At 37.5% G+C, this 13,317-nt stretch overlaps 1 protein-coding gene across 8 annotated transcripts in view; it reads left to right on the top strand.

Moving 5' to 3' along the window:
• The window catches only part of nsmfa (NMDA receptor synaptonuclear signaling and neuronal migration factor a), a 52,430-nt gene that overhangs the window by 32,930 nt on the left and 6,183 nt on the right, over positions 1 to 13,317 (top strand). For all 8 annotated transcript variants that reach the window (XM_067423044.1, XM_067423041.1, XM_067423043.1 and 5 more), the window contains 6 exons: positions 2,586 to 2,713; positions 5,656 to 5,739; positions 6,142 to 6,175; positions 8,239 to 8,309; positions 8,560 to 8,639; positions 8,737 to 8,839. In XM_067423044.1, coding sequence (XP_067279145.1) covers positions 2,586 to 2,713; positions 5,656 to 5,739; positions 6,142 to 6,175; positions 8,239 to 8,309; positions 8,560 to 8,639; positions 8,737 to 8,839 — 500 coding nt within the window. The remainder of the gene's footprint in view (positions 1 to 2,585; positions 2,714 to 5,655; positions 5,740 to 6,141; positions 6,176 to 8,238; positions 8,310 to 8,559; positions 8,640 to 8,736; positions 8,840 to 13,317) is intronic.

Genomic DNA, 13,317 nt, shown 5'->3' with positions numbered 1-13,317 from the left:
AACGTATCACTCATTTCTAATATTAGGATCCAAAAGAAGCTTATGCAGCCACTGTGTTCTTCCACAATATCTTGCTATCTTTTTCGACATGTTTATTGCTGCTGGCTAGTGCTATCAGATGAGTCGGTGGGCGGGGCTACTGAATTACATGTGATTATTATTCTGTAGAGGCGGTGTTTCGTTGCGCAATGACGTAAGGATGAAGCATACGATCGTTTTCTGGGCTTGGTGTCTATAAAAGCTTTTCTTTGACGAACAATGATGTTTTCAGCTCCGAAACTTACAGGGTATTCTTATATTACCATGACCTTTTATATATCAAAAGCTCAAGGGAAAGTTGATTTCTCAATGAATCACCCCTTTAATATATTTTAAAATGTAATTTATTCCTGTGATTATTAAGTTGAATTTTCAGCATCATTACTCCAGTCTTCAGTGTCACATGATCATTCAGAAATCATTCTAATATACTGACTTGCTGCTCAAGAAACATTTCTTAGTATTATCAGTTTTTAAATTGGTTGTGTTGCTCAATATTTTTGTGGAAACAGAATTTTTGGATTTTTTTTTAAAACAGCATTTACTATTACTTTTTAATCAATTTAATGTGTAAAGTAACAATTATTTCTTTAAAACAATGTTACTGGCACCAAACTTATGAATATTAGTGTACATAAAATTATCAGAAGCCTTCTCTGAAGTTCTTGCAGACCCTATGGAACACTTCTATAACTCACACATACAATAGACTCGCATACAATCTTTCAGTGACGTGCCTCCTCTGCTCTTGATGCTGATCCTGTTTGTCTGTCTTCCTCTGAGCGTGGTTCTGTCCGAATATGTGCTCCTCTCTTTCTCTTTCTGTGAGTATCTGTCCCGCCTGGAGCGTCTGTCTGGACTCTGGAGACGAATGTGTATGTGTGTGTGTGTGTGTGTGTGTGTGTGTGTATGTGTATGTGTGTGCACACTAGAATTCTGTCAGCATGTTAATTCTGTGTAGTTTGTCTTTGGACTTATTTTTTGTCATCATATTTATTCTTTACACCCGTGTCTGCGGGGAGCCTGATGAACGATTGTGAACATTTACTTACAGTTGTAGTAATTGTATGTTTGCTTTTCTCTGTCCATTTTCTCTCTATATAGCTGCCTGGTTTTATGTGGTGCTGATTTTCTAATGGAGCTTTTCTCTCCCTTTTTCTCTCTTTCAAACTACCGATATTCTGTCTCTCGTTTGCAGTTTTATATTTGTAACTCTATTGAAGTGTACTGTATATTTAAATGGACTGCAGTCAAACAAGTGATTCGGGATTCAAATTTTACAGGATTCAAGTGATTGAATCAGTGATTAGGATTCAAGATGCCTTCATAGTAAAATTCATGAAAAGTATCTTACCTTCTTGTATTTTTGGCTGTTAAAGAGATAGTTCACCCAAAAATGAAAATTAATTTTCTCACCCTCATGTCATTTCAAACCCTGCAATCTGTTCACACAAAATTATCATATGAGTTATTTTAGTATTTATTTACATTTCTGGCTATCACCAGAACAAGCTCAATTTAAGATTGAACATTGGTCTGGGGAGTCGTCTCTGTATGTTCTACTGCACAAGAGGCATGAAAAACAAACATTATTCAAATGACTGTATGCAATTGGATAGTCCTTCAACCAATCAGACCACAAGAGACCCAATGCCCATCGCATTAAACCCGGCAATAGCGCTGCCATTCGACAATTGGTTCCTGTAAAAGTGAAACAGAAGCAGTAGAAATGAATGTACAGGTTTCCAGACTGAGCTGCAGAGCGAAATCAAATCGCCGGCAGATCAGGCTGGGTTACCCAGTCTAATTATTTACTATTATATAATTCATCGATATTTTGAATTTGAATTGCAATTTAATTGTTTTAGTAATCTATATGTATTTTTTATTTGGCTTTAATTTATTTATTAAGTTTTTTTCAGTACCTTTTTAATTTTAGTAATTTTAATACTTTAATTTAAACATTGTTTCAGTCAGTTGCAATAGTTATAATATTGATGTCTTATTTTATTTAAAAAAGCAAAAATGATTTTCAATAGTTTTAATTTTTAGTATTAGTTAACAACAAGAATACTTGAAATGCCACGTAATATGAATGTCACATGCACTACTTTTATGATGCTTTTTGTGGGGGTTGTTCCTGTTTTTTGGAGCTTGACAGCTGTTTTCACTATTATAATTTTTTGGGATTTCCCCAAAAATTCTCTTTTTTTATGTCCCACGTAAAAAATATAACAGCATGAAGGCTTGGAATAACATTTTTGGGTGAACTTTTCCTTTTATCAGAATATGACTCTTTACATACAAGCAAAACTAAGAGTGAGAGTTTACTGCAATCCATGTTAAAAAAAGTTTACTGTCTATCTATCTTATCTGTGTTTTATTATCTTTTTTATCTCAACTTTGCTCTTTCTCAACCTCCATTTTCATCTTCTCATTCATCCCTTGTCTCTTTGTTCCTTTCTGCTCTTTGTCTTTATTCTGCTTTGTCTGTGTCCATCATTGAACTGTCTGTCTCTGTTGTGTTGTGTGGTGTGGTGCCACAGGTGGAGAGTTGCAGACGGCATGCTGTACTCCGGATGAGGGCGGATGTGAAGACATGGACTGGGAGGAGGAGAGAGAGATGGAGAGACTGGCATGTGAGGGGGACGACTTCATCCCTCCTAAAATTATGGTACATTATTATTTGTTTTTGTTTTTTTTCATTTATTGAATTTTTGTTTTTATTTTTTATATTATTTGTATTTTTTTCTTAATTTAACTTAAAGGAATAGTTACCCAAAAATGAACATTTCCTGATTATTTACTCACCCCAAGCTATCCAAGATGTATATAACTTTCTTTTCTCAGCTGAAGAGAAGTTAAGGGTTTGGAGGAAATTATTCCAGGAATTTTCTACTTCTTATGCAAGTTAATGTTACAAAATCAATATTTTGGCAGCTTCAAAGGGCTCCACACAACCCCAGCCGAATAAGGGTCTTTTCTAACGAAACCATCAGTAATTTTGTGTAAAGTCTGTTCACAAGATGGTTCACAAGTTTACAATCTCTTGCGTGAGCAAGTTGGGAAGGTCACTTGTGCATAGGCAGAAAGAATTTTTTACAAGTATGGAGAAAGAGCGCCGTCCAAAACAAATGATCTTTGCTGTATATTAATATTTGTTTCATTTAATTGTTAACAGAGCCGATCCTGAACTCCCTGAGGCCCTAAGCAAAAAGGCCATAAGAGGGGCTAAGGGGCCCTCCTATCTGACCCTTGAGCTATTTAAACCATTTGCCATTGCCATGCAGTTACACCTGACACCTTAGTGCTCCCAATACAATCCTCCCTCCTTTGAACAAAACAGTCAAAGAATGAGGTTCAAACTAACAATATTTAAGAGTATTTTCTATAGAATCTTAAGATTGTACTTGCAGAAGACAGATTTACTGTTGGTGAATCAGGCTGTATTAGGTCTGTGCTAGTACTGGCTGAGGCTGGATGTGGATCATCTGGGTCTGTGCTTGTACTGGCAGATGATCCAGCATCTCCTCTACGTACAAACTAAAGCAAAGCACCTGCAAATTATAGATACATTTTATAAGCAGCATCAGACCCATTCAAACTGGCTCCCCCAGATTTCCTTTTATACATTTTCAAATAAAATACTATTTATAGTATGGCTTGGCTCTTGTAATGTTTAACAAACTAGTGATTCAGATAACAAGAATCTCTGTGAGTGATGACATCATTGTTGAAATCAAGAATTCACTTTTGTACAAGTGAACATGTAATCCCTGATATCAAAAAAATATTGTTACTAGTAAAAATTCCATACCTTATATCAAGAATTCATATTGTAAATAGTGAACATTTATTCATTGACATTAAAAATGCATAAATTGTGAATAAATAAAAGCTAAAATGGCTTGCCATAGGATGCTACTGTGTTTTATATTATGCATGTAAAAGCAGTATTTGATTTATTGTTGTTATTTACAGGGGGATGTGCATCCATATTGACCAGTATGTCCAGCTAATTAATATCAACATTTTAAATTCAATATAGCCTATAAATCAATAGTCAATCAATGTCAAATTGTCAATACATTGCTTTCCATCTTGCATAATTTGTGCAGTAGTTTAGAGTTGTAACTAAACATTGACTAAGACTAGATGATCATTGTCTTGTTTTAAAAGTATGTAGCCTATGTGCACTTATGATGAGGAGGAGGACCATGCCCATATATTCTGTCGGTCTGGTATCCACACAGATATTTCTGCTGGAAAATACACGTTTCATTTCGTGCAAGCGCATATGAACGCATGTTCATGCGCGACGCGGATCTTTTCCGAGCTGCAGTAAACAAACACCGTTGCCGTTTATCAAAAAAAACAACAACTTAATTTTATTTCTGAGGCACAAAGACACAGAACACAGCCCTGAAAGCGACTGGCATTAACTAGCTAGACAGACCAAGAGGTGCATAGCCTGCCTGTCCATCTTAGCAAGACAACAGAAAAGAGATGCACATCAACTTAACTTTAGGGTACTGTTATTTGCTGACATCAAACTTGGAGAGGAGAGAACACAAGTTTACCTGATTGCTGTTCCTGCAATTCACTCTCGTGGTGTTTTTGCCCTCTTTTCATGGCCAGAAGGATAATTCCGCTTAATTTTATCATCAGTGTTTAACATTGATTGACGCTCTTTGACACAAGGGGGAAGCGGGGCCTTGAGTAAATTGCGGGGCCCTACGCAGCTTGCGTAGTAAGCGTATAGGGCTGTTCGGCTCTGATTGTTAATTATCAACAATATAATCACGGTAATTATGTTGTTGGTTTTTGTCCATTTGTTTGTGCATACAACATATAACTATCAAATTTTTTATTTTTATTAAAACAAATGGTCCTTGCTATATATATAGCATTGTTTCATTTTATTGTTAAAAAGGGTCAGTTCGTGTGTGTATCCTGGATAAAAACTTCTCTTGTAAATAATGGGACGGCTATAGAGGTCTGATTGCAATCATCTTGTCAACACGCTTTTTAGACCTTGACCAAAACAAGCATTTGCATTACAGGTTATTACTACTGTAAATTATGTAATCAGATTACTTTTTTAACTAGCAAAGTAACTCATTACTTTATAACAAAATATCTGAGTTATTTTTTCAAATAAGTAATGCAAGTGACTTTATTTTCCCATTTATTGACTCACAGCTCTCCTGTCTACATGTTGAGACATGCTGTCTACATATAGTTGTAAATGAGCAGGCATTTACTCATCTCACTTACACAGCGACAGATTCAGTATTCCTCTAAATGAATGAAAAACATTGAAATGCAAACCCCACGTAGATGCCCTTTGAAGCTGCCCAAGTATGGATTTTGGACTGTCAAATATGGTCTATGTTGAGCACCATTCACTCGCGTCGCATTAGATGGGTAAAATCCTGAAATGTTTTCCTTCAAAACTCTCTTTGGCTGAAGAAAGAAAGTCATATACATCTTGGGTGGCCTTGGGATGAGTAAATAATCTGGAAGTTTTTGTTTTTGTCTGAATTATTCTTTTATTTACATCGAATTAATATCTTTCACGTAATTTATCATTTTATCTCTGATTTTGTCTTTTAGCTGATTTCATCTAAAGTGCCCAAAGCAGAATATGTTCCCAATATTATTCGAAAAGATGATCCTTCTATTATACCCATACTCTATGTAAGTCAACCCTTTTTTTACTCTGCATCACATGAAGCATCTTTCAGATATTACAGGGAAGATATCAAGTTTTTATGCCAAACACTGCATATCAATTTTAAGGTTACAGATTTTCATAGACAGTCAAACGCATGGATAATGCCCTGTGCAAAAAAGCCAAGACACTGACTGTATAGGATGAGATGCAGCTGGACATGTTCCCTGAGGTCCTGAGGTTTAGACAGACAAGTACAGCTGTACGTATGTAAAAATGATAACTGCGTCAGGCTGAAACTAGCAAAAAAACAAACACTGTATGACAGCTGTATGAATAGGGTCCTAAGAATTATACAAAAACATTTTCCCTTCCAAATTAGTCCTGCAAAGTCTTGTATTTATTGCTTTTATTTATTTTTTCTCCAGGATCATGAACATGCCACGTTTGATGATATTCTGGGTATGTAGCTTCATGTGTGTATTGTTTGTTGTGTGTTTGATGTGTTCTTTTTGTGTATTTGAGCATTTTACTCCTTGCTTGATTGTTTCAGTGTGAAATGATGGTGCGTTCTGTATTGATTTTTTTTTTGCACCAGCCAGCATGAGAAATACAAAAACTATTGGATTCCTGATAAATGACTCTGGATCAGAGAAGTGGCAATATTTTTTAGTGACTGTTTTACAACAGTGCCTGTTTAAAATCTGTAGGAATGAAATTTTCAGTGTGTGTTAGAGTCACATAATAAATCATTAATGAAAGTTGTTCTTCCTTTTTTAAATGCAGATTATGATACAATATAACGATCAAAAATGAGCTCAGAAAAAACTCATCAGAAACTAACATAATGGATCAGGTCTATTTTATAATAATAATATATTGCTAAATGTTGAAATCAAAATTAACTAAGTTTAATAAATGTCTTATTCTAAGTTCATGTTAACTGTTAGGGGTTAACAGCTTATGACCCTGGTCCAGTAGCGAAGCAATGAAGACCAAGAGTCAGGAGTGTAATTAATTAAAAGAATTTTACTTAAAAATTAGTTTGCAGTTTCAAAAGCAGAAGCCAGCTTCAAGTCTCACAAGGAGTTCGTAGGCCGCGCTCCCTCTCTCACCGTCTCGTTGCCTCGGCCTATCGTACATACAATTGTCCCAACAGTTATACCGTTTTCAAGGTATTATCCACATCCTTACTGCAATGTGGACGGTTCTGAATGGCTCAGAGAATATGCACAGTCATGGTAAATTTCCACTCATGTCAGTTAATCTGATGCACGTTTCCATAGACGTGTCCCTTTTTTGACACTTTCACCCCGGAATTAGGCCCGCAGTGACCTTCCAGGTCTGGAGCAGGTGCCAGCTAACCCAGAACAACAAGTCCACCTCTCTTAGGGTGCCCATTGAACACCATTCTCAACACTGATCTGTAACATAGAATATTGCGCACATACACAGATACACAGTCTCTCCAAGGTTAGAGCTGGTTAAGCTCCAGTTCTAACCAAAACATACTCATAACGTGCTTTCTCTCAGAGAGGTACAGACAATAGTACAGGCAATATTCATCTTGATTCTTTAGTGTTTCAATAAAAGGAAAATATAAAAGGAATAAAATGTAATAAATTAAATGAAAGAGAAATCCATATTTCATATCTGGGAGCCAGGTTAAGTTAGCAAACGCTGTTACTGCACTCCTGACATGTTGGGGTGTGTGATGCCTCAAAAATCCAAACACACGACACATTGTTTCTATCAAGTGTTTAGTGACACATGACACATCTCTAGGCCAGACCCTCAGTCACTCCTCAGAGACCAAATACACACTTTAAAAAACAAGAAACATAATGCAAAATCATAACTGGAAAGAATCATTATAATAATATAGGAAGATAAATATTGATTATTATGAATTTAACTAGAATATATACAGTAAATACATAAGTATATTGAAGCGGCAGTGGATTTCAGAATTTTTCATAACTTATGTTAACAAATGAAACATTGTAAAATATAATTAATATAATATAATTTAAAAAAAAAACGTGAACCTCAGGAGTAAAATAAATAATTAAAATAATCAACTTTTTTTTTTTTTAAATATCTTTTATATTCAATTTCAAAACTATCAGAATGGACCAAAGTGATTTACATAAATAGCATAGAACTCAAACATTATTACAAATATAGCATAGCAATAAATTACAAGAACAGTCAAGTCTTCTTACAGCAAATCGCTCACGTTTATCATACCTAAACAAACACCAAAACTAGTTGAAATAGTATCCATACTTAACTTGCTAATATTCATTTAAAAATTTGCATGAAAATCAACAGTCCAGCCATGCAAAAAAAATTGTGGTTAAATGAGATTTTGACTTTTACATTTAAGGTAAAACCAGGGTAATAGGGGAATCCTAGGTTTCAATCTGGTTTTGTTTCAATTGCCATGCAAGAAAAATGTCATGGCCTTAGGCGGTCGTCTTAGATGGTCATCCTGACAGGGATGTTTTTTTTTTTTTGTGCAGAGGAGATTGAAAAGAGATTAACAGCCTACAGGAAGGGCTCAAAGATCTGGCGCATGCTGATCTTCTGTCAGGTAAGAGAAAAACAAGGCCCACAAAATGACACGAAATGAGACCGCAAGTGCACCAGAGCGAATCAGCAGTGTTTGTGGGAATAATCCTGCACTACTGTCTCTTCAGTTTAATGATACAGGTTTGATGTTGTGTAATGGTTGTGTGTTCTGGACAGGAATTCTCTCTCTCAGTTCAGAGGGCAGTACTATTCTCCTGTTTCTTTGAGTTTGCTGTTATGTAAGGTTTCAAATGTGTAATTTTCTGTCTCAGGGCGGCCCAGGACACCTGTACCTGCTGAAGAATAAAGTGGCCACTTTTGCCAAGGTCGAGAAAGAAGAAGACATGAGCCAGTTAGTGAGATCCACACTTTTCTTTCTGTCACAGTATTCCTTCAATGAGAGAACTATCTTCTAGGGATATGCTTGTGTGTTTGTGGTGTACATGCAGGTTTTGGAAACGACTGAGCCGGTTTATGAGTAAAGTGAATCCAGAGCCAAACCTGATCCACATCATGGGCTGCTATGTCCTGGGCAATCCGAATGGAGAGAAGGTAGGTCAAGCTCTGAAGCTAGTCCGTGGTAATTACGTAATGCTTGTACCTTGAGTTTCTGCATTATATTTAGAAATGGTCCCTCTGGGGCCTGGCGTGGACATGTTCAGCTCTCATCTCTTAAAGACGCACACATGCACCAACTCCATCTCTCCATTTTTCTATAACACCTCTCCGTCTGTCACCATCATGCCTGACAGCCTTTTTCCCTCGGTTATGTAACTTAAAATAACTCTTTCCTGTCCAGTATCTTTTAAACATCTAGAGATATGCTTAAGCATCAACAGTCTAATTGTTTCTTGTAACTTATGGAAGTGTTTTTACTATTTCTGGCTAAATAGACTTTAGTTTCTGGAACCACTTCATTATATTTTTGCAATGTATGTCACAAAAAAACATGAAGCAGCAGAACAGTTTTCAACATTGTTAAAAATCAGAGCTTTCGATAATTTAAATTAAAATGGTAACAGTTTACAATAAGGTTTCATTTGTTAATATTAGTAATGGTAAATGGACTGCATTTATATAGCGCTTTTATCCAAAGCGCTTTACATTTTTGCCTCACATTCACCCATTCATACACCGACGGCAATGTCAGCCATGTAGGCGCCATCCAGCTCGTCGGGAGCAGCTGGGGTTAGGTGCTTTGCTCATGGACACTTGGATTGAACCACCAACCTTCTGGTTTGTAGACAACCTACATGAACCACTGAGCCACTGCCGCCGATTAGTAATGCACTAACTATGAGCAAATCAATTAATGTTATAATAATAATGTTAGTTAGTATAGATGCATTTGTTCATTGTTTCTTCATGTTAGTTCACAGTGCATTTACTAATGTTAACAAAAACTCAACATTTGATTTTAATAGTAAATGCTGAAATTGAAGTGCAGTTCATTATTTGTTGATGTTAACTAATGTAGTTAACTAATGTTTAATAATGGAACCTTATTGTAAAGTGTTACCATTTAAAACTAAAACAACAACACAAATGTTTTACATTAAAGCTGCAGTCTGTTACTTTTTTGGTTAAACATGATCTAAAATGATCCAGACTGAACTCCCCTTGTGAATGTATGCCGCAAGTGTAGGGGTGACCCCTTATAGTCGAAGATTCGATGCATCGATATGCGGGACCGGATTCGACCACCGATCTCATGGTCGAATCTTCGCGGGTGTTATGAAACGAGGATCATACCATTTTGGCAATATAAGGGTGCTCAATATTAATGGGGTGGGTCTCAATCAGCCCATTGACTTGTGTCCTGATCAGTGCCCTGACTACTGAACTAGGGAGCTGATTGAGACGCAGGCAGTGTTATAAAGATGTGGCGTGGCGCTGAGCGATCCCTTTAAGGGCGCTAAGCTTCGCACCGGACGCGCCGCGCCTTTAAAATTCGAACACACACACCGGCGGTGGCATTCGGCGCCTGTCCACGGCGTATAAATTTATATTAGCCTATATTTCCCTCAAATCGTGAATTTAGGCCTACTTATTTCACCCTGTGCTACAAGATACACTCATCGTGCAGCTCTTCTGTCAGAGGTCGATTCAAAATTGAGCTTGCGTGTATTATGCGTGTCTGGTTTGAGAGACGGCGCTGAGCTTCAGTCCGGTGTGCGACCCCCTTTATGCACAATCAGCTTAAAGGGGGGGTGAAACCCTCAGTTTCAGTCAGTGTCATGTCAATCTTGAGTACCTAGAGTAGCATTGCATCCTGCATATCTCCGAAAAGTCTTTATTTTTTTAATAATTATATAAGAAAGATGCGCTGTTCCGAGTCTTTCCGAAAAAAGCCGAGCGGGTGGGGGCGTGTCGTGTGAGCGGAGCTAAATAATGACGTGTGCTCGCTGCTGCTATGTTGAGTCGAGTGCGTCGTAAAGCTGTCTCATCCCTAACAGCGGGAAAAAAACTTTATTCAAAATAAAAATATGGCTTTTAATCAGATACAGCCATACATCTATGATCCGGAATCAGACCCAGAGGCTGAAGTTGAACAGGAGCAGCAGCAAAAACGACTAGAGCAGGACGTCTCTATGTGGTACAAGTTATACACTAACTATATAATATGCTTAGCGACTTGTGTTATTTACATATTTATACTTGAATTATATCGTCGTATTTTTGTCTTTGAAGGTGTACATGTGGGAAGTGCAGTTGTGCACGTGTGTTTGTGTGTTTACGCGTGGTTTGTGTAGACAGTAAGCGGACTAAAAAAAACACAGACATTTGAAGCAGTCTCACTCACCCTTCTAACGTTGGGACTGCTCCATCCTTCAGCATTAGGCGATTGGGAAAATCCGGCGTCGAGCTGGGCCTTGTTTATGAAACAGTCGGCACCGAAATGCAGCGAACAGATATAAACATTCGCGCAACTCAGTTGCTGATCCGGAAAAGCAAATTACATCCACTGTTGCCTTAACGCGGGGTTTTTGGCGAATCTGTGCAGGACTGTCTTGGTCTGGCAACCAAAAACGCACTTTTTTGGTGACATTGTTATGTGCACATCACCTGTCCAGCATCCTACAAGCCAGCGCTTTGATGGGCGTAGCCTGTTACTTTCGCTCTCTCCCTCTCTCTCTCTCTCACGCGCTTCCGGTAGAATTGTCCGTAAGGCCCATACAAGGAAATTCCGCCCCCATTAACGTCAATGGGAACGCATGATCTCAAAAAACTTGCCGAAACTTATGACTAACCGGAAGTAGTATTTTTGACAAAGAAATACTCCCATCAAACGTCCACCTTAACTTTTGAAACTTTGTCTATGTTTAGTATGGGATTCCAAGTCTTTAACAGTGTAAAAAGATCAGTATGCATGAAACAGCATTTCACCCCCCCTTTAAGAACGTGCATGTAAACGCACTCAGTGCTCATTTCCTCTCTAGGCAAGTATTTTTTTTAGGTTTATTTATCAAAATGTTCTTTTATATATTTGTATGATGTTCTGTATTTTGATCGCGGCTTTAATATGTTATGAGGAAACGGTTTACGAATGTTTATCCACCACATTACCTTTTATTTAAACCTAAATAAGAAAGCCATTGTCAGTTCGTCTGTCAGTTGGCAGGCAGTTTTGGTCGCTTTATTTAAAAGTTGTTGCTGTGTGCAGTCGTGTGTAAAGGAAAATAAAAATAGTTTTACCCTTGTGCTGACAAGTGTCGTGCCCCTCCCAACACATTCACACACACACATAGATGATTCGACTATCAGTCGACCATAGAGAGATTAGAAAATTCTGATTCGAATGTGTAAATCCTTAGTCGAGGACACCCCTACGCAAGTGTAGTCGCGATTACCACCTCATCACGAGAGCTCATTAACTCATTTATCTGACTCCTGCAGTTAGTGCTCAGCAGTGTTGTGCAAGTTACTTCCAAACTGTAATATATTATAGATTACTTATTACTGCTATTTAAAAGTAATTCATTACATTACAATATTACTGTCTCAGAATTGTAATGCATTACATTACTCCTGTATTACTTTTGAGTTACTTTCACCAAAATAACTTCAGAAGTAGCTCTTAACACTCTCAAATGTAGGCAGAGAGCATTTTACATCCAGAAGAAGGCGATATGATGAAGCATAATGACATGGGCCATCCAGGCTAACAATAGAGAATTGGCAAAAAAGTGAATGCTCAAGACAATGCAAAAATCATGATGATCCAACTCTGTTATAAGTATTATTTTAGAGGTAAAGTGATTATCTGGCAATATCTGGGAATAGCTTCTGTTCATAGACACAACAGAACTGTGTAAACTCTAAGTTATGACAATATGCGCATTTGTTCTTTTCTTATTGTTGCGACATAGTTGCGAGATAGTTATTTCTGTTTTAGAAAAAGGTTGTATTTGACTGCATTTGCATTTGACTAGCCTACGTTCTTGTCCTTATCTCTGATAAACTAAGCAATGCGCATCCATCTCGCGAATGTACAGTAGAAATGAGAAGGTGGGGAGAACATTTTCCCACCGGTTAATCAAAGGTATCTGGGTATCTAACCGAAAGGAACATGCGCACTGCCGCTTGGGCATTAATAACGGGAGCGGATGCAAAGCGAGTGCTTTCAATGAATTCCTATAAAAGTTAAGCTTCCATATGAACTGAAAACGCGCCAGTGTGCGCACACCGTAACTGACAGCTCGTTAGTACATGCGCGCTCTGTGCGGCCAAGCAGATTTTCAGTTTCGGTTTAAAATTAGCCTATTATTCTTAATGAAATACACAACACAATGACAAACCCCCTTTAATAGGCGCTTTTACATTTCACTTTGAAACCAAATCTTCCGCGATCATCTGTCAGCTCAAGATCACATGTTCAGCTCATGCTTAGCAGACTCCGTTTTTATTTGAACGGCCTGTTCTCTAACTGAACTAAATTACTGTATTACTATAAAAAATCTAAACGACGGTGTCACGGTGTGCAGTAGTCTTATTCTGTCATCTTCACCCAAGTGTTGTTTATAGGCATT

Source organism: Pseudorasbora parva, chromosome 18 (assembly GCF_024679245.1).
Source record: "Pseudorasbora parva isolate DD20220531a chromosome 18, ASM2467924v1, whole genome shotgun sequence".
Classification (NCBI taxonomy): Eukaryota; Metazoa; Chordata; class Actinopteri; order Cypriniformes; family Gobionidae; genus Pseudorasbora; species Pseudorasbora parva.
This window is presented reverse-complemented; position numbering and strand designations above follow the sequence as displayed.